This window comes from Leuciscus leuciscus, assembly GCF_965113295.1.
Source record: "Leuciscus leuciscus genome assembly, chromosome: 14".
Classification (NCBI taxonomy): domain Eukaryota; kingdom Metazoa; phylum Chordata; class Actinopteri; order Cypriniformes; family Leuciscidae; genus Leuciscus; species Leuciscus leuciscus.
In genome coordinates, this window is record NC_138738.1 from 35,242,754 (window position 1) to 35,265,103 (window position 22,350).

Consider the following 22,350-nt stretch of genomic DNA (forward strand, 5'->3'; position numbering starts at 1 on the left):
AGGGGAGCAATTTGTTTGGCAGAGCCAAAGCTGTAACAAATTGTCTGAATTCATTCATACTTCTCACACTTTACATCTCATTGAACACATGGAAGCTCACAGGCAAATGTTCATGTTCCTCTTAAACATAATTTTAAACATAATCATCTATAAAGAATACAAATCATAGGCCTACACTTTTTTTTTTTTTACTTGTGGTTTTTAAATAAATGGCATGGTCAATTACAAAAGCAAAAATTTTATATTTTTCTTACAAAAAACACTTCTCTTCACTTCAGAAGGCTTTTATCAAGCCCCTGGAGCTGCATGGATTACTTGCATGATGGATGAATGCAATATTTTGGGCTTCACACCATTCACTCATTATAAAGCTTGGAAGAGCCAGGATATTTTTTATATATATAATTCCGATTGTGTTTGGTTTAAAGAAGAAAGTTATATACACCTAGGATATGGCTTGAGGGTGAGTAAATTATGGGATGATCTTCATTTTTCACTAACCCTTTAGCTTTAAGCTATTTTTTATGGAATTGTAGAAAATACCAGTACCTCACTGCAGTACACAAGATCCAGGGGGCGGAATTGGGTCCAGATCCAGGGGGTGGAGATTTGTAGGTTTAGGGGTGGGTTTAGGGATCAGGGGGTGGAGATTGGTAGGTTTAGGGGAGGGTTTAGGGATCAGGGGGTGGAGATGGGTAGGTTTAGGGGAGGGTTTAGGGATCAGGGGGTGGAGATGGGTAGGTTTAGGGGAGGGTTTAGGGATCAGGGGGTGGAGATGGGTAGGTTTAGGGGAGGGTTTAGGGATCAGGGGGTGGAGATGGGTAGGTTTAGGGGTGGGTTTAGGGATCAGGGGGTGGAGATGGGTAGGTTTAGGTATATGTAAGGTGGGAGGAGTTGGATCTGGATCCAACCCCGCCTCCTGTATCTTGTGTTCTGCAGCGAGGACCATCTCGAAAATAATGCTCTCTGAAAGACTTTCCTGAAATAGCTGTCATCATGATATATCATGCCGATATATCATGGCACTAGAACCTGTAAACCAAAAAATCATTCTGAAAAGAGATACACCGTTTTACGCTAATTAACCAGCATGATTTGTAGCCGTCAATCATTTTACACATCCACAGTAGGCAGTCCATAAGGGAAACCAGAAGCTCCAAGTGAGCTGATTTTTGAGGGTGTTAAATGTTCATCATTTTTCATCTGTCAACAATGTATAAGTAGGCTATAAGTAGGAGACTAAAAAGCGAGAGGAGCAAAAAGAAGCAAGGCGACAGTGAAAACCGCTAATGTCTTGAGCTTAAAACTCAAAACGCTTGAAAGCAGATGCGAGCTTGCTTTGCTTCTGCCTGAGAAATTAAAGTACCGTGCTACGCCCAAAAACCTCGAGTTATAGAAAGATGAGGCTTGTGTAATACTGTGGCTAAAGTCTAGCGGAAGTTCTAGAAAGGTTAAAGGGGTCCTATTATGCTTTTTCACTTTTTCAACTTTAGTTAGTATGTAATATTGCTGTTTGAGCATGAAAAAAGATCTACAAGGTTACAAAGCTCAAGGTCCACCCCAAAGTAGATATTATATTTAACAGAATATACTTTCCAAGAACTACAATTATTACATTTAAATAATTCCTGCCCACGGAATATGCAAAAAAGAGGACGAGGCCTGGTTGAGCTGCGAAGACGCCAAAGAGACGCTGTTTTTGTCCACCCCGTTTCCAAAACTCATTTGTTTGACCTTCCTAAGGCTGACAAATTTAGAGTGGTTAAAAATTATTTTAAACACTGTTCCTTAATATTATAACCCCAACGTTTATCTGTGTGCTGCACATTTTATGGATAACAGCTTCCAGAACCAGTACAATGGTTCCAGAACCAGTACAAAAAAAGAAAACTCTCCAGCCTTTGCTGAGGACTTTACAGAGCTGTTATCAACAATTTCCTCAGAGTTGGACTGTTTTGCTATTGCTGGGGATTTTAATATATCCACATAGATAATGCAGAAACCAATATGGCAAAAGAAATCTGACATAACTGTTTTAAATACTTCTGACCTGACTCAACATGTACACGGACCCACACACAATCGTGGACACACTCTAGATTTACTTATCAGTAAGGGTCTAAACATTTCATCGATGGTTATTAAGGATGTAGCATTGTCTGATCATTTCTGTATTTTCTTTGACATATTGATCTCTCCTACTATTGAAGCTAGATCTGTGTCTGCCAAGAAGAGATGCTTAGATGAGAACACTAGTGTACTATTTATGAAGGCTATATCTTTAACACCAAGCATATCTGCTAACTCTGTTGATTCTCTCCTTGAGTCCTTTAACTCAAAAGTACAGAGTGTAATAGATGATATTGCTCCTGTGAAAGTCAGGAAGAAGAGTGGCAGACAAAATCTATAAAGACAGCCTCCATGCTTTCAATGTGGAACTAGGCAAAGCTAGACAGACTTTCTTCTCAAATACTTTAAACAGAAACATAAACAACACACATACTCTTTTTGCTACTGTAGAGAGTCTTAACAAACTCCCCAAGCCAGAGTCCCAGTGAAATGCTCTCAGACAGCAAGTGCAGTGAGTTTGCTTCCTTCTTCTCGGAGAAAATCAATAATATCAGAAAGGCGATCAGCATATCCTTATGTGGCACTGAGGTCAGACAGATCAGACCACATCCGCAGAAAGTTACTATGTCTGATTTTGAAGAAATTAGTGGTAACATTTTGGAAGAAACAGTACAGCACCTTAAAACATCAACCTGCACCCTTGACACACTCCCCATGCACTTCCTTTTTCAAAAGTGTGTTAAACTGCTTAGAAGCAGATCTCCTAGAAGTGGTAAATCCCTCACTTCTCTATGGGACTTTTCAAAAGTCCCTTAAAACTGCAGTTGTCAAGCCCCTCCGGAAAAAGAGCAATCTGGATAGCAAGTTAGCAACATATTGAGCAATTACAGACCAATCTCAAGTCAATTCTTCCTTTCATAGGCAAGATCATTGAAAAAGTTGTCTTCAATCAGCTGAACAAATTCTTAATCTCAAATGGATACTTTGACAATTTTCAAGCTGGTTTCCGTCCACATCACATCACAGAGACAGCGCTCGTAAAGAATAAACGATATTTGTTTAAATAGTGATTCAGGCAAAACATCCATTCTGGTACTACTCAACCTCAGTGCTGCATTTGACACTATTGATCATAACATACTTCTTGACAGGCTGGAAAACTGGGTTGGGCTTTCTGGGATAGTCCTAAAATGGTTCAGGTCATACTTAGGAGAGAGAGGTTATTATGTGAGGAGACCATAAGTCTGAATGGACATCCATGACATGCAGAGTCCCTCAAGGCTCAATTATTGCGCCACTCCTGTTCAACCTGTACGTGCTCCCACTGAGCCAAATAATGAGAAATAACCAAATTGCTTACCACAGCTATGCAGACGACACACAGATGTACCTAATGATTCCAGCCCCATTGACTCCCTGTGCCAGTGCATTGATGTGTTGGATGTGCCAAAACTTTCTTCAGTTAAACAAAGACAAAACTGAAGTCATTGCGTTTGGAAACAAAGATGAAGTTCTCAAGGTGAACGCATACCTTCACTCTAGGGGTCAAACAACTAAAAATCAAGTCAGGAATCTCTGTGTGATTCTGGAGTCAGACCTTAGTTTCAGTAGTCATGTCAAAGCAATAACTAAATCAGCATACTATCATCTCAAAAATATTGCAAGAATTAGATGCTTTGTTTCCAGACAAGACTTAGAAAAACTTGTTCATGCTTTCATCACCAGCAGGGTGGAATATTGTAATGGACTTCTCAAGCCTTCCCAAAAAGACCATAAGACAGTTGCAGCTCATACAGAACGCTGCCGCCAGGATTCAGAACCAGGAAATATGAACATATCACACCAGTCCTCAGGTCTTTACACTGGCTCCCAGTTACATTTAGGATTGATTTTAAAGTATTATTACTGGTATATAAATCACTAAATGGCCTAGGACCTCAATACATTGCAGATATGCTCACTGAATATAAACCTAACAGATCACTCAGATCATTAGGATCATATCAGCTAGAAATACCAAGTGTTCACTCCATGCATGGCGAGTCCGCTTTTAGCTATTATGCCAGCCACAGCTGGAACCAGCTTCCAGAAGAGATCAGATGTGCTCCTACAGTTGTCACATTCAAATCCAGACTCAAAACACTTCTGTTTAGCTGTACATTTACTGAATGAGTAATGAGTACACAGTATTTTATTTCTGCATCCTTCTTTTGGTTCTAAACTCAAATGGCACTGACAATTTGTAAAATATGGGGAAATAATGTGTTTTTTGAACAATCAAGCATGAAAGCATTATAGTACAAACCAAAACAAAATCTAGACTTCGTAAAAGGGCATAATAGGACCCCTTGGCTAAGCTTTAACATCGCTCAGCACCTCCTTAGTGCAAGTGGAGCCGCTAATTTAGTCAAGAACCTGATTCTGCAGTCTTAACTGGAATTCTAAACTCTTCCGCAAGATGGCGCCAAAGCCTCACATTAGATTCAATTACATTTAATCATAGCAGACGCTTTTATCCAAAGCGCCTTACAAATGAGAAGAGCAATATAAGCTGTTAAACTAACAATAGGACAATGTTTTTTTTTGTTTGTTTTGTTTTTTTAAATATAGCTAGATATAGAGTAGAAGAGAAGGGAAGAGAAGAGAAAGGAAAGTGTTAATGGATCAAGTGATGCCGAAAAAGATGTGTATTCAGCCGTTTCTTGAAAATAAGATCATTTACTGGGCAAAAACAACTTGCCCTGTACATTTTTTTACATTCATCGTATGATATATTGACTCACAGACGTAGCCTACTATACATATTTAAATGAATCGTGTCCCTTTCCAAGTAATTAAAATAGTTCTCAAGTAGGCATTGACTCCACCCCTCAGCAGAACTTGTTGATGAGGTCATTATAGCCTATAACGACGAGTTAAAGCACAGTCCAAGAGAGATTATATTTTAACTGGTGATTGGGGGTTGACGGCTGTTGTTATGGTAACAGATTAAGGTCAGAGATGTACTAAACCACTGATACTGCTGTCCAGATCAGATGCTGCTGCTGGGACGGAAAATGACATAAACACCCAGTAAAACTTTTTCACTTAGACCTTGTTTTTCCCCCCCATTTGATGAAAGGAATCATGAAATCGCACTGAATGACAGTTAATTTTAGTTATTAAAATCTTATGTTCTGTGGATTCTAATTGCTGGTGGCCTTTACTTTATAACTTCACATGCACTGTGAGTGCTAGACCTCCAGCAGTCACGCGCACTGCAGTTTCGGCGTGGTGTCTGAGTGGCTCCGGAAGATGCTGCAGTCCTGATGGAATATTTAAACGGCAACATTCGGCGTTTATTTTCAATCTAATAACAGATACCAGTTTGTTGACGAGGAATGAGCTTCACGAATTCTATGAGGTCTTGCGTCGCAGCGGTGTGAATTGCAGATTTTGTTCAATGATGCAGCGACATTTCCTCCGCTCAGCTGCCTATGGAGAGGGTTAAACATCAGTGCTGGATTTATATGGCTTTGTGTTTCTTCCAAGTGTTTTTGACTTGTAAATCTCTCTGATCGTGTAATATTAATATGGAGGGTGACATTCCAGAGACATTAGAGCAGTTCATGAGCAGCTCTCTAGTCACTTGGGTAAGTTGCAGTTTGTTATGTGCAGATGTGTGTGTGTACCTACCTATGTATTATTTTTGTTCTATAGGCTATATTTGTTTTGTTCTGTAATTGTATAGGTGTGTATGTTTCTATATGTTCTTTGTTTATCTTTTTGTGGTTTAGTGAATTGCTCACATTTTAAATGTAACGTTATCTAAAAAGGCGATATCAATGGAAGGTTCCATTGTGACAGCTTACCTCATGTAACGTTAACTTACTGTAACATTTTCCTCCTCTATGGGGACATGTTGTCACAAAAAGTTAATAGGCTACTAATGGTGGGCATTTTAATGTAGCCCAGACGTTTAGGTTTGTGTCTCTACCACTGAACTTTTCGTATAGATCATAAACATGCTCTGAGAAATATTCACTGGAGTGAAGTGTATGAACTAGCCCTGGTTTTCACTGATTATTATATTTTTGTAGTTTGTTTAACTGGCCTGCAATGTGACTAATGAGTTTAAGAGAACAAATATATCATGTAATTTCAATTTGAGGTCTCAAAATGCCACACATATGCATGTATAATTAGATAATTGTCATTTATAGAGAATGTCCCTCTTCAGGACACTGCTGTCACTTCAAGACATGTCACTTTAACTACCCATTTATGTCTGTCTCAAAGGTTAAGACATTTGGTCAACTAGGTGACAAGGAGGGGAACTTGCTCTCTGAATACACTGAATTAGTGGACGGAATATTCTTGAACAAGATCATGAATCAAATGTAAGTATGTGTATGTCATAAATCTGCACACACATATATTATCAGCATTTCATTTGAATAGTTGAGGTTTCAACTTCAACTCAACTTCATATTTAAAAAAACGAAATGGGACATAGGCCTACCGTTCAAAAGTTGGGATCATTAAATTATTTTTTGAAAGAAATCCATACTTTTATGAATTTAATTCAAAAGGGACATTAAAGTGATGTTATTGTTACAAAACATTTCTATTTCAAATAAATGCTGTTTCCAGTTTCCACAAATATTTAGTTTTTCAACAAATGCAGTTTCCACACAAATATGAGGCAGCTCAACTGTTTTCAACATTGTTATAATATAAAAAAAAATATTTCTTGAGCAGCAAATCAGTATATTAGAATGATGTCTGAAGGATTATGTGACACTCAAGACTGGAGTAATGATGCTTAAAATTCTGCTTTGCCATTACAACAACACATTACATTATAAAAATATTTAAATAGAAAACATTTATTTTTTATCAAATAGAGAAAACATATTGTAAATATTAATAATATATGACAATATCAGGGTACAACTGGACTGAAGGCACACCTTAAGAAATGTGCTCCCATAGTGTATATTGTAGAAAAAAAATATGTTTCTATTGAACATTGATGGAGCAACAGATTTTGTGTGAAAATAAATCATAAAAGTGGTTAATTTGTTTTAAAATCTTATAACTGTATGAGGTGGCAAGGTGGGCCTTTTAACCCAAACACACTGGGTAAAAGGCTCACCAGCTTGGGGCAAAATGCACACATTATTTATACAAATACTTTAGCTAAAATAATATGTTTTTAATAATGTCTAAGTTAAAATTTGTTCAAAACAATTTGAGCAAAGTTTGTACTATTTTTGGTTTATTTTGATAAATAAAATTATTATTTTATAAATATACTGTCATTAATATGTTCATTTTAAAAATCAGAAACAAAATTAATCAAAAAAGTAAAGATTCTGAAAGCATTGAATGAGATCCCATAATAAATTAATATAGTTTTACAGTAGTAACAAATAAATATGACATTTTATTATTTAATGTGTCATTATAAATTTGGTGATTATCGGTGGACACCCAACTTGATATATGATATTTACCATCTGAATATAACCATGTTATGTCAACAAATGGAAAAATCAGCCAGCTGTATATTATCATGTTAATTATGGTACCTTTACTTTTAATTCCATACTTTTACATATTCTTCCGTTATTGAAAAAGTGAACGAAACTGAAAATCATTAACAAGGCCTTGTTTCAAAATATAGTCAATCATTTTATTGATTCTCCTTTGCTACATAAATCTAAGACATTTTTAAAAACATTAAATATAAGATCAAATTAGCGCAGAATCAGCTTTGCGTTGCCGCCCACGATCAGCCAAATTTCCACGTGCATCATTAAAAGCGGTTGTTACGAAAACGGCTGAGCTGAATTTTTGTGCCATCTTGTGGTTTAAAATAGATTAAAGTCAAATGCGCCTTTTACCCCGGTGCGCCTTTAGCCCCATTTTACCCTACTGTTTTTACTGGGGTTTTTTTGTTTTTGTTTTTTTTGGATCAAATAAATGCAGCCTTGGTGAGCATTAGAGATTTCTTTCAGAAACATAAAAAAATTCTTGCTGACCCCCAAACTTTTGAATGATAGTGTATGTACATCAAAGGAAACTTGGCACACATTCAATTAACTATTGAGTCTAATTTATTCATCCAAAGCAATTAAACACTTAGTTAAGTGCTATGCTTAAGGGCAGACTGTTGAAAGGGTTCTCTCAGTGACTTTTCAGTTCACAGGTTGTTGTTGCACATGTGATCAAATTCCAGACGCGAAGTTACCACCACCCTTTGGTGTTGTTTGCATCTAATATCGGGCATTTATTGCAGACGGCATGTGTTTCAGCTTTTAAATGACTCATTCCATGCAGGAGCCCTAAAACACTGTATGCTTTGTCATGGCAATGAAGGAACACTTTGTAGTCAGTCGTTCAGACTGTTCAGCTGGACAGAATTTGGATGGGTGCATATGGGTGAGTTGTTTTTGCCCCAAATTCTATTTCCATCTCCGAGACAAAAATCCATAGCTGGTTTTAAATGTTTAAAACACATCCATGCCATTGCAGGGTAATGTGTGTATATTTAATTGCCATTTAAAGGATAGTCAATGCTGAAATCTTGTGTTCTCATGATGCTGAGGTAGTAACAGTACAGCATGAAGCTGAAACTGTAATCCCACGGATTCAGGGAGGATGATGGATTGGAGGATGATGGATTAGAGCTTGACTATAGACTTTTTTTTTTTTTTTTATGGTGGCACGGATCACATCCCATACAGAAGTGCATCATGGGACAGCAGTGTTTCAGGTCACTGTGTCAGTACTCAAACTTTGAGCTGCTGAACTAAGAGAGTTAAAGACTCAGTCAAGACTTGACCTGAACTGAATTCTGCTGCTCTTTGGCTCTGTCTGTGTCTGCTTTCGTGCTGGCTACTTGATGAATGAAGTCATGTGGAAAAAAAAAACCCAGAATGAATGAACAGATTGTGAGTTGTTGCTATTATTGCTCCTACCCTTAGTCCAGGTTAATACACTAAGCAGGTCTTCAGAAACAAGATGTTTTGGATGCTTCTTGCTTAGTTTAGTTGATTTTGTGTTACAGGAATACATTTTTCTTTTTTTTCTTTTTTTGTTGTTGCAGAAATCCCAAAGGGACTGTTCAAGTTTTAAACAAAGTGTACAATGATGTCGGTCAGAGAGCTCAAAACTTGTCTGTCCTCATTTACCACATCAAATCATACTACCAGGTAAGTCACAGAGAGAAATGCAGGTGCCTTTCGGAGCAGAAACAGAGTGTGTTTTCAGAAGTAAAAATCACATTCATTGATATTGCATTAATCTCTTAAAACTATTAAATGTAAAAAATTTGACTTTAGCTTATTCACCGTATGTGAAATGTGACTTTAGCTTATTCACCGTATCCCCCAGAGTTAGATAAGTCCATACATACCCTTTTCATCTCCATGCGTGCCGTAACTCTGTCTGACTGCAGTACAAAAAAAAAACAGTACACTGCTAGCCTAGCTTAGCACAAAGACTGGAGGTAAACAGCTCCAGCTAGCATACTGCTCCCAATTAGTGACAAAATAACGCCAACATTTATGTTGTGATTTGTATAGTCACAGCGTGTACAAATAACAAGGTCACATGAGACACAGCCATCTTCTAACCATATAAATACTGGGAACTATATTCTCAGAAGGCGAAGCACTGCTACTTGGGCGGAGTGATTTAGTGATTTGAGGAGCAGAGAGTTCGCTCAGAGTTGGAGTTAATCACTTCGCAGAAGTGGCAGTGCTTCGCCTTCTGAGAATATAGTTCCCAGTATTTATATGGTTAGATGATGGCTGTGTCTCATGTGACCTTGTTATTTGTACACGCTGTGACTATACAAATCACATCATGTAAATAGGAAAATGTTGGTGTTATTTTGTCACTTATTGGGAGCAGTATGCTAGCTGGAGCCGTTTACCTCCAGTCTTTGTGCTAAGCTAGGCTAGCGGTGGGTGCGTCAGACAGATTAAAGGCACACACGGAGATGAAAAGGGTATGTATGGACTTATCTAACTCTGGGGAATGCGGTGAATAAGCTAAAGTCCCCAAAAGTCGGCGTGTTCCTTTAAGTTGCCATTATAATGAAAAAGAGGTAATGTTTGTATCTGTTTGAATATTTTGCAATAAACAACAAACGTTGTACAATTAAACTTACAATCAATGACTTACAGCCAATAAAAGTGATAAATGCACAGTTAGATACGGTAATACACAGTCGTGTACCTTTTCTCCTGGATTTTAAGGTACTTTTTTTTGCTTTGATATCAAATGTTGTAATGTTGTGATTCATTCCTGAGCTGGTTTGATTGGTTCAAGGCTATATTGAATTATTGGATTCCTTTGGAGAAAATGAATAAGAGAATTACAACCAAAACCAGGGCCAATAAAAAGTGGGCAGTGCAGTTGCTCTCTATGGCCCTGTTTACACCTGGTATTAAGACGCGTTGTGGTTGACCGGATCACAAGTAGATGAGGGAGGGAGACACATTCCTGTTCACACCTGGTGTTTTAATTCATCTCTTTTGTCCACTTTCAACCACTTCTGTTCTGATTTCTTTGAGGGGAGGGTCTATGGGCAGGTAATTGTATGGGCTTTTCACGCAATTTACATATGAACGTGAAAGGAGACAACGGAAAAAACATACGTAAAGCAGCAGCTTTAGTTTCTGCTCTGATAGCCGCAAGTCCAGCCGAATGCTGTGAGTGTGTTAGATATCAGGAATGTCGAGAGAACATTGTGCTTGGTACGTTTTTCTTCTTCAAACCAAACTTGGGTCTTCAGCTGACAAAGTTTAAATCCTGTCTGTCTAGAGCGCTTCCCATAATGTTTATGCATTAGGTCAGGAGGCGGAGTCTTTTGTGGCTGTTTGAACACATTCGACCACATGAGCGTTTACACTACGAAAGCAATCCGGTTGAATGTGTTTTTGACTACCTCTGGAAGTGGTCGAAAGTGGACAAGCTCAAAACGTTTTAGACCCCGTTTACTTAAGCAATAAGGCCCGCGAAGGGGGGGGGCTGTAAAACTCCATTGTAAAACACGGCTTCAAGGGGCTCATTGCTTTTATAAAATGGTTACTCCATAAAAATATTCATTTTAATATTTATTTTATTCATAAAATAAACACCAGCAACAAAAAATATAACGTTATAACACATTTATTCCTCCGCCAAGCAATGTAGTTCCAAAGAGGTTGCTAAGCAACACATGCAGCAACAACGAATCACAAACGGCAGTTGCGCAGTGATACTAATGTAATGCGGTCACAGGTGTATGTTTGTTGAGTAATTTACAATGGCTTTGAACGCGGCTCAACCAATCAGAATCAAGGACTGGAACTATCCGTTTTATAAACCTGTATTTAACGTCATCCACTTGTGATCCGATCGACGAAAACGCATCTTAATACCAGGTGTAAACAGGGCCTATGCACAATTTCTGCCTTGTCTTCTGTAAAGCAGAGAAAAAGGTTAATATATAACCTGAGTTATTATTTCACATATGTTTTTCCTGCATGCATAAGTTCATTGTGAAGTTCCTCTTTATTATACCGGATTCTGCTTATTCCAAATGGAGGCCCATTGGGTGGAAGGGCAGGATTTAAAATCATACCCTAAATTTCCTGCTACCCCCTTCCGCTCACAGAGAGCCCACCCTGAATCCTGCACATCTGTCCGTGTGGAAATAGTCTCGCCACCAAACCTACAAGCTCCTCTCAAAGAGACTGGCCTAGATATCAGCATACCAAGCCAACATCTGTGTAATCAGTAGCTAGGAAACAGCAATGGCCTGGAGCAAAGCTGGAAAATGACCCATTTTACATCCCATGAGACCTGTCTCTCATGGTGCCGGCTAAAGCGGTCAAAGTAATGAAAATGACCTTGAATACAGACAAGGCAAATAACTGAATTATTTCCTGTTGCTTAATTGTCACTGGTTTTCAATTAGTCAGTGAAATTACGGTTTTGCAAAACCATAGTCTTAAGTTGACACAAGGTCAGTGCTCAAGAAATGCAAATCTAATTTAAATAAATGTGCATAGTGCAATTAAAATAGTGTGACATAGCAGAGCTGTTCATACTCAGCAGCATTCATAAAAAGCACTCTGGAATCGCTGGGATTGACTTCATTGACTTCCCTTGAGATTTGTGAACCTGAGGAAATTCTGAGCGTTTAATCATTGATCTCGCTTATTCAGCGAAACTTAAACCGATCTTGCCTTAGAAGAATCTGCATTAATGAATTCCCATATGGAAAAGGGACCAGCAAAATAAGCCCACCCATACCTTTGTTGATTTGTGTTGTCGATTTAACTTGCACATTGAAAAGCCCTGGACGCTCTGGGGCATCTGCTGGCCACAAAGAGACATTATTAAAGGGATAGTTCACCCAAAAATTCAGTCATTAATTACTCACCCTCACATCGTTCCAAACCTGAAAGACGTTTGTTCATCTTTGGAACACAAATAAAGATCTTTTTGATGAAATCTGAGAGATTTCTGTCCTTCTATTGACAGCTACAGCTACTACCACTTTGACGCTTCAAAAAGTTCATAAAGAGATCGTAAAACTAATTCATGTGAGTTGAGCGGTTTATTCCAAATCTTCTGAAGAGACTCGATCATTTTATACAGACTTAGATTTAATTTAGGCTTTTATTTACATTTAAATATTGATCGGCGAACATAAACAGAAGCAAACAAACCTCATTGGTTCTTGCTGAACCTCAAACGTGCTGTATAACACGAGAATGAACCTCATTGGTTCTTGCTGAACCTCAAACGTGCTGTATAACACGAGAATGAACCTCATTGGTTCTCGGTGAAGCTCAAACGTGCTGCGTAACACGAGAATGAACCTCATTGGTTCTTGCTGAACCTCAAACGTGCTGCGTAACTCGAGAATGAACCTCATTGGTTCTTGCTGAACCTCAAACGTGCTGCGTAACATGAGAATGAACCTCATTGGTTCTTGCTGAACCTCAAACGTGCTGCGTAACATGAGAATGAACCTCATTGGTTCTTGCTGAACCTCAAACGTGCTGCGTAACTCGAGAATGAACCTCATTGGTTCTCGGTGAAGCTCAAACGTGCTGTGTAACACGAGAATGAACCTCATTGGTTCTCGGTGAAGCTCAAACGTGCTGCATGACACAAGAATGAACCTCATTGGTTCTCGCATGTCAAGTGAACATGCTTTAGCTTCTGTTTACCACAACTGATGTGTGAGTTGATGAATGTTAACATGTGAATAAAAGCCTAAATTCAATGTGTTGAACACTATAAAGCGATCGTTTCTCTTCAGACAATTTTTAACCAAACCACTCGATTCATATGGATTAGTTTTACGATCTCTCGTAAAGATCTGAGAGAAGAAAGCTCTCAGATTTCATCATTTCATTTGTGTTCTGAAGATAAACGAAAATCTTACTTTGAACGAAATGAGGGCGAAATGACAGAATTTGTATTTTTTCTTGAACTATGCCTTTAAATAAAGGTGTTTAATAGCTATATACACATTGTCATGCTGATTTAAGCTGAAGTGCTCTGTAATTAATGGTCCCCCCGGTTATGTGGCTTTTTAAGAAGGTCTAATAAGTCTTTTAGTGAGCACTGTGTAATCTAACTTCTCGAATTATCTCTGCAATGGTCCTTTTAGACATGAATAATATTGCAGAGAAGGGTGACCACAACATTCAAGTTCATCTGAAGCACCACATCAAAGTTTAATAATTGTCTTGATTTAAACCATCCCCAATGGGTCTGCACACAAGTTTCCTGAACTCTTTGAGACGTCTCTGAACAATTACCCCGGTCCCCAGTCCTGCCGGTAATTTACTGCTTAAAACGGTTGAATGCAATGAAACTGATAGCAGCTGGGTCTGTTTTTGCTCTTTAATAAAACTGAAAGCTGCTGTTTTTTTAACAAGATTCTGTGTATCTCACCTCTTCCATCTCCTGTTTCTAATTTTGCATCCTATTTACTGTAGGAGACCCTGCATCAGCTGATTATGATGTCTCCTCCCAATGTGCTGCTTCTGGGCAGGAATCCGCACTGTGGTACGTCAGCTATTGAACAACAGATTCTGAGAAAGTGCTGAATAGTTCCAGAGGCTCGAATCTAATGACGCACACACAAACAATACATCAGGAACTCTTACAGAAATCATAAAGCTACTGTGTGTAATTTTAATTTTACTTTCCCCTCTCAGCACCGCCTTCATGTCCCCCTGTTCACTCTTATAGTTTCAGAAGTTGTTAACATCTTGATCCATGATATCTTTGTTCAGAATTAAATTGATTGACAGTATTTCCCTCATCTAAGTACACTACAATTCAAAAGTTTGGGGTCAGTAAGAAATGTATAGTTTTGTCCAGAAAGGATGCATTAAATTGATCAAAAGTGCAAGTAAAAACATTTATAATGCTACTAAAGAGTTCTATTTCAAATAAATGCTGTTCTTTTGAACTTTCTATTCATCGAAGACACCTGGAAAAAATGTATCACTGTTTCCACAAAAATGTTAAGCAGTTTTCAACATTGATGATAGTAGTAATAAATGTTTCTTGAGCAGCAAATCAGCATATTATAATGATTTCTGAAGGATCATGTGACACTGAAGTCTGGAGTAATTATGCTAAAAAATTCAGAAATAAATTGCACCTTAAAATATATTAAAATAGAAAACAGTCATTTTAAATTGTAATAATTTGTTTTTACTGTATGTTTGAGCTAATGAATGCAGCTTTGGTGATTATAAGAGAATTCTTTCAAAAACATTTGGAATGATAGTGTTCATTTGCATTCCATTGTAAAGCATCTAATTGTTTTGAATGAAACCTTTTTTTCCAGAGGAAGGTCTAGAAGAGATCAGGAAGTTGCTGTTGCTGTTGCTTGGCTGTGCTGTGCAGGTAATATGTAACTGTGTGCACTAAATAGATTATGTTAAACCAAGCACTTGCCTATTCAGTTAACCTTTCATTGTACAAACTGGCTATCAAATTGACTTGTCATTTTAATCAAAAATAAGTACTAGTGAAGCAGTATGGAGACCAAAAACTGTCTGTTGCTGTTTTGCAGTGCGAAAGAAAAGAGGAGTATATCGAGAAGATACAATGCCTTGATTTTGACACAAAAGCAGCAATCGCAGCTCATATCCAAGAGGTACTGGTCGATACTACAAGACACACTATTGCTTGGCAAATATGGCACATATGGATGATTATCTGTATAGTCGTAGTAATTATATTCGTTTGGACTTATCAGGGATAACTCATTTAAATAATCTCTGCTTGAAAGAAGCCGCCTACAGGCACAATGTGTGTCTTAATATCTTAACAAGATGATACATCAGAAAACCTTTTGTTTTCATATTGTGAATGACATGCAACTTCTATTATCTACCTTATAGAAAAAAAAAAAAAAGAAAAAAAAATCCTTTCCCTTTGAAACATCACTTATCAGGCTTATGCTACTCTGAATAATACCTGAACTTCGTATTTTGAGCACTTCCTGCGTTGTTGTTGCTTTTGCCTCTTTATGATGACTCGCTGAATTTAGTCCTAATTTGTAAGTCGCTTTGGATAAGGGCGTCTGCTAAATGACTAAATGTAAATGTAAATTATCTATAATGCACCTTCTTGCCAGGATGTGTTTTGAATTTAGCAGTAGATAAATGCTACAAAATGTTATGAGGCTCTACAAAATGACTGAGACTTTTTTTTTTTGCACTCCAGGTGACTCATTGTCAGGAGAATGTGTTTGATCTGCATTGGTTGGAGATGGAGGATGTGTGTCCGGAGGAATGGGAAAATCTCTGCAGAAGTATGAACATTAATCTCAAAATGTTAGTGGACCAGCGAGACCGGCAATTTGAGGTATCTTCAAAAGTCATTTAGAAATTAGCAAATTCATTTCCCTCCCCACCTTTCTGGGAGATAATCATTCAATTTAAAGAGGTTTATTGTGCTTGGCTGCAGTACGAAGGAAAATAACTTGTAGCCGGTTGCTTAAAACAATAACCAGCCAATGCATGTGACTTTAAATGCCTGTTGGTGAAGCCAGAGAAGTTTAGTTTGTTAACTAGTTCATTCTCTCTCGTGTCTGCTGGTAGGTCATCGTGGAGCTGATGCAGGGGAAAGAGACGATGAAGTCTGTAGTGTTTGGTGATGACTCCTCCCTCACAGAGTCCGCTAGCAGCCAGCTCCCTTTATCCCAGCAGCATCTGGCACTAGAGCTGACGGACGCTAAAACCAAGATCAAACGCCTCAGACAGGAGCTGTGAGCATATGCACACACACACAAAACTGACCTACACATGCACAGACATGATGATTGAAACAAACCCAGAGCAACTTGTATGTTTATGGGTGTGTGTGATCATGGTTCATAGCTTTGACTCCCGGTTTCAATGGGAAATAATTGAACACATAAAAGAACAACTGCACACATCAAGTCATTAGCTTGGGTCTTAGTGATAGACAATATATTGGCAGCCATATCTGCACTGATCAACATTTTTTATTATTTTTTATTATTTGTATTTTATTTTATTTTAAATATATTTTAACATTTTCAATTAATATTGAAAGCTTATGATAATTGTTTTCTCTGTCTACAATAATATTACTTGTATTTATATAATTAATATATTTTTATGTAATTATGCATCATTTGCACTATCCCAAAGTTCCAATATAAGGTAATCTTTTATTGATTCACTTATGTGATAGTAAAGGTCCACTAATTAATTTATAGTAACTGGTTCTGTTGGAATGGTAAGATGTCTGTAGGAAGCTTGCCTCAGATTAAAAATACCCTGGCACAGTGCATGGTCCGTCCTTATTCTGCTGACCCACTTTTATCCTCTTAGTGTAATGCTACAGACAGTCAACCCCCCTCATTTCCACCCATCCGTCCTTCTATCCATCAATTTTTTCCATCCATCCACAAACTCACTGTACAATACTGCTCATACTGCTGCATTCTTAAGCTTCTATTTTGGAGTATATCCCGGAGCAGCACTTGAGTGTTAATGTACAGCACAGCTTTCTCAGAGTTTTAAAGTGAATATGTGATATGTTTCAGTCACCATACAAAGGAAATTAACTTCATTTTAGCAAAAATTGTCAATTTCATGTGTTGATGCAACATTGTAGTGATGCACTGAAATGAACATTTTGGACACACTGGGTTATGGAATAATGATCGACTTTTTTAATTATATAATAATTTTTAGGTGATTATATTAAAGTTTTAGTGTGATATTACAAATATTATGTGATGTTTATTTTGCAAAGTTCGGGTGGAATATGTTCAGATAATCCACCCATAAGCACGAGAGTACCTGTATATAGCTGACAACCCAATCAGGTTTTTTTTTAGCATATCCCCACCACCCTCACACTCAACTATTCGTATCCCAGCAGGGAATGGACTGCAGTATTGACTTCTGATACAATTTTGACACACTATGCTAAAAACGGAGCACAATGATGTTAAAATAGGCCAACTGATTTTTGTTGGCTAATAAAAGCACATCAAACCTAAAAAGTGAGATGTAAGTTGTCTCTCACTGTCTGTAAAATGAAAGGTGCGGAAAAAGGCATGAGAGAGTGAGAAATGCTATTTATTAATAAATCAGTTTTCACAAGGGCTATATTTTATTGGGAAAATGCATTTATTTTCAATATCACATTGTGCTGTTTTTCATGTCAGTTTCTGTTATTGGATTTCTTAAAGTAGCAGGTTTGTTGCCTCTTTGTTGGCTGGTGTTTACTTGTAGTAGATGTGCATTTGTATACACACTTGCATGTGGTTATATTTGCATGAGTACTTCTGCTTATGTGCACATCTTAGGGTGTGTGGTTGTGGGCATCCTTGTTCTTCTCTGATTAAGTAATTGCATGTTAATCGCTCTTCTTAACCTGTATGAGTGTTGAATCTTTAAATCTCTCAAACATCTGTTTCCTGTGTCCAAACAGAGAGGAGAAAAGTGAACAGCTCTTAGACTCCAGACAGGACCTGGACAGTGTGGAGGCGGAGATTAAAAGACTCCAGCAAGAGGTACTGAAAATAAAATGATCTCAGACTCCTATTAAGAACTTTCCCTGACACTTTTTTTAGGGTTCAATTCTCGCTATTAACTAGTTGCTTATTAGTATGCATATTACTAGGATATTGGCTGTTTATTAGTACTTATAAAGCACATATTAATGCCTTATTCTGCATGACCTTATTCTACATCCTTTAATCCTACACATTACCTAAATTTAAAGACGACCTTACTAACTATTAATAAGCAGTAAATTAGGATTTTATTGAGGCAAAAGTCGTAATTAATAGTGAATGTGTTCCCCATAATACAGTGTTACAGAACTTTCACAGCCATTTTTATTTTGCTACATATTTATTTATTTATTATTTATTCCTTATTACATATGATCATTGTTTTATGTCATAGACATGACAACTTCTGAATAACATCATCTCTTCCTAGTAGTAGATAGAAGTAATAGTAGTAGTAGTTGTCATTCCAACACATGGTACATGAAAGGAATGAAATTACGTACTCAGGTCCCAGCAAAAACGCAACATAGCAATAAATAACAGCATTAATAATAAATAATAATATGTTATCAGCAATATAAAACATAAATAGCACTACTAATCCATCAGACACACAAGTAGAAGAATAAATAAATAATACCCTCCACACTTACACTCCATATATTAAAATATGCCTAAAAATGAAGACTAAAATCAATTCATCACTTTAACAGTGTGCAAAAAACATTTATCATTAATACCGTTATATCACAATGGAGTACACATACAGTATTTTAAATGCAACACTATGATGTAGAGTTCATCAGTCTTACCACTTCTGGAAAGAAGCTATTTCTTAACCTGTTGGCAAACTGTAATTGATCATTCTCTGGGCAGACTTAACTACCCGCTCTAGTACACCAAACTCTTTTATTTCAAAATGTAAAGAAATGTCCAATTTAGTTGTGCTATACTTGTTTAAATATTGCTACATCTTTATTTTAATGTAATTTTTTCTTCCTTGCTGCCTGTATCCTGTCTACTTTTGTCGGTCCGTGGCAGAACATGCAGCTGTTAACAGATGCTCGAGCAGCAAGGATGTACCGTGACGAGCTGGATGCGATGAAAGAGAGAGCCATCAGAGCAGACAAACTGGAGAGTGAAGTGGCTCGCTACAGAGATAAACTTCACAACATGAACTTTTACAAAACCAAACTGGAGGTGTGTATAGAAGAATGTTTATGTGTGCATTTTTTAAAGAAGGCTCTTGGGCTCACCAAGGCTGCATTTATTTGATTAAAAATACAGTGAAAACCTTAATATTGTGCAATATTATTGCAATTTAAAATAATTTAAAACATTTTATAATGTCATTTATTCCTGGCAAAGCTGAATTTTCAGCAGCCATTCCTCCAGTCTTCAGTGTCATTGATTCAGAAATCATTCTAACAGGCTGATTTGGTGTTCAGAACACATACATTGAATGAATTTCCAGGATTCTTTGTTGAATATTAAGTTTAAAAGAATAGCATTTATTTAAAATCTTACAAAAAAAAATCTGACTCCAGATTTTTGAACAGTAGTGTTATATGCATGAGAAATCTCACCTTACCTTTCTTTTTGGCATTGACAGGAGCTTAAGGAGGATAATCAAGTGTTGATGGAAAGTAAGGCCATGCTGGAGGAACAGCTACAGAGCATCAAAGCACGATCTGACAAACTGCACCATCTGGAGAAACACAACCTCCTACTAGAGGCAAAACTTCATGACATTGAAGAGGTGATGAAAAGGATACCCATTAAAAGGATCTGCTGCAATATTACTATGTACCCTTTTCTCTTTTTGCCACTCCAAGTTGTTTTCTTATCTGCTTGACTTGGCTGTCTTATCTGTTTTAGGAAAGAACTGTGGACAGGAGACGAATAGAGGAGCTGCTGGAAAGGAACATCATATTGGAGCTCTCTCAGAAAAGAAGTATGGAGGAATCACAACGTTTGGGCTGGGAGCTAGAACTCGCCAAGGATCCTCAACAGAATTCAGGAACAGGTATATATTAGCACTGCAATTTAACATGAGGCATATTAAAAATGTGATGCTCGTCGACCATTGTGCCATTGAATAAGTCACCATAAGTTACTCAAAACTTTGCTTTGAAATGAACATCTTGATAGAAACATAGAAGCATATATGGTAGATTGCAAAAAATGAATTCCACTACCATCTCATTTATAATTTGGCAGGTAATAAATTAACTTAAACTTGAATAAACCTAAAATGTGTTTATGATTTTAGAGCTGAAGTCTTTGGGCCAGGAGGTAACTGAAAATACACGTAGCAGATTGCTGAAACTGGAGAAAGAGAACCAGAGGTTGTTGAAGTCCCTGGAAGAACTTCAAGGTACCAGTCACCCATTGAAGGAGTTTATTTCTAAATCTAAACATATTGAGGAACATTGGAGGATCAGCAATCAGTCCCTTGACACAGAAAATCTGCATGCATCCATGGAAAATAATAACAGCAATCTACATTGTCTTGAAGTAGAGATCCATGAATTGGAGATGAAGAACCAGAGTCTTCAAGTCAATGTAAATCAAAACCAAGGTCAAGTAGACATAGAAAACAAAGGTCTAGTGCATGAGAATGGACATTTGGAGCAAGACAGGAGTTGTCTGGAGAAGGAGAATCGGAGATTGCTGCAGCAAGTGAAGATGCAGGAGGCCTCGTTGGATAGTAGCAGTTTGAAGTTGGCGGTTCTAGAGAAGGAGAACCGTACCCTGATTAAAAAGACTACCTGTCTCAGTGAGGCCTGTGTCAAGAACAAAGAACTAGAGATGGAAAACCAGGAGCTGATTCAGCAGGCTGGAATGGACAAGAGGATGCTGGTGACATTAAGAGAGGTTACCACTGCAATGAATGATGCTTTGTTGATTATTATGCTTTCTCAATGTTTTCTTATTTTTCTTAATTTTACTATTTTCTGCTCTAAAGGAGCTGCTGGACCAGAGGCTGAAATTGCAACAGAAAGAATCTGATCTTGAGAAATTGACTTATGAGCTGGAGAGGATAAAGTTAAACCAGGACAATCAAATGGGAGATCACAAGGCTGTAGACCAGGGGTATCCAGACATTCACTTATATATTCAATCAAGCCCAAGGTAATACTTTTAAATGTCAGATTCCTTTTTAGACATATCTAATGGCCAACTCTGTCTTTTTCTCCCTCACTCTCTCTTCCACACTCAGTCAGTGTAAGCAGTTGGAGTCAGAGCTGGAGTCTTCTCTAATGAAATCCCTGAAGATTAAAAAAGAGAGAATGGCTGCCCTGGAGGCCCGTCTGCAGGAATCGGCCAAGATAAACCAGCAACTACGACGGGATCTCAGAACTGTGAGTCAATGCCAGGTCCAAAGTTTACCTGCTAGCCATTTTGCTAACATGCTTGAATGGGGAACCCAGCTAGTAGGCAACGTTCTGGCAAGGTTCTCTCAAAGTTATGAGCAAACGTTCTTCCAGTAATCTTAACAAAACATTTGTTATTTGTTAACATTGATTTCTGGTCTTTAATAATGTTCACAAAACTTTAGCACAAAAACATTATCTATACATGGTTCATGAAACATTTTAGTTGGACATCTAACATTTTAAATGGTAGTTCTTCAGGGAATATTCGACAGTAACTTCCCCATTATGTTTGCAAAATGGAATGTTCCCTTATTGTTCGCAACCAAGAAAAATCTTTTTTTTTTTTTTACATTTTAGAGAACGTTTAGAGAACATTCAGAAATAATGTTTTCATAACTTAATGGGAACATTAGCAAAATGTTGGAATACTCTTTTCATATTAATACAAAACATTACATTGCATTCAACGAATATATTAGCATTGCAGCATGCCAGAGCATGATCGCTAACTGCTAAGTTATGATTCCAAACTAAAAACTGCCATGTTAAGCTCATTCATTTTTATATGATTGATCTGTCTCTAAAGTTGTGGTCACATTTACCATTGTTCAGCAAAAAAATACAGTAATTTCAATAGGAATCCATGCGATCATTTACTCTATGTCAAGACGAAAAAATTCCAGATACACATTCCATATTTCACATCTGGTTCAAGTTGGTCACAAGGATTGGCTGCGTTGACCAACAGAAAGCTGCTTGATTTGAAAGTGGCTTCTGTGTGTTCTTTCCATCATACATCACTACACTACTGACAATAGGCAATGG

General features: G+C 37.5%; 1 protein-coding gene across 1 annotated transcript in view; it reads left to right on the forward strand.

The window, feature by feature from the left end:
• Positions 1–5,048: 5,048 nt before the first annotated feature.
• The window catches only part of ccdc88aa (coiled-coil domain containing 88Aa), a 30,268-nt gene continuing 12,966 nt past the window's right edge, over positions 5,049–22,350 (forward strand). Inside the window, exons 1-15 of the mRNA XM_082190146.1 lie at positions 5,049–5,702; positions 6,349–6,449; positions 9,164–9,269; positions 14,067–14,136; positions 14,930–14,988; positions 15,158–15,241; positions 15,814–15,954; positions 16,191–16,357; positions 18,061–18,142; positions 19,187–19,345; positions 19,758–19,904; positions 20,024–20,171; positions 20,418–21,022; positions 21,114–21,241; positions 21,369–21,615. Coding sequence (XP_082046272.1) covers positions 5,643–5,702; positions 6,349–6,449; positions 9,164–9,269; positions 14,067–14,136; positions 14,930–14,988; positions 15,158–15,241; positions 15,814–15,954; positions 16,191–16,357; positions 18,061–18,142; positions 19,187–19,345; positions 19,758–19,904; positions 20,024–20,171; positions 20,418–21,022; positions 21,114–21,241; positions 21,369–21,615 — 2,304 coding nt within the window. The 5' untranslated portion in view covers positions 5,049–5,642. The remainder of the gene's footprint in view (positions 5,703–6,348; positions 6,450–9,163; positions 9,270–14,066; positions 14,137–14,929; positions 14,989–15,157; positions 15,242–15,813; positions 15,955–16,190; positions 16,358–18,060; positions 18,143–19,186; positions 19,346–19,757; positions 19,905–20,023; positions 20,172–20,417; positions 21,023–21,113; positions 21,242–21,368; positions 21,616–22,350) is intronic.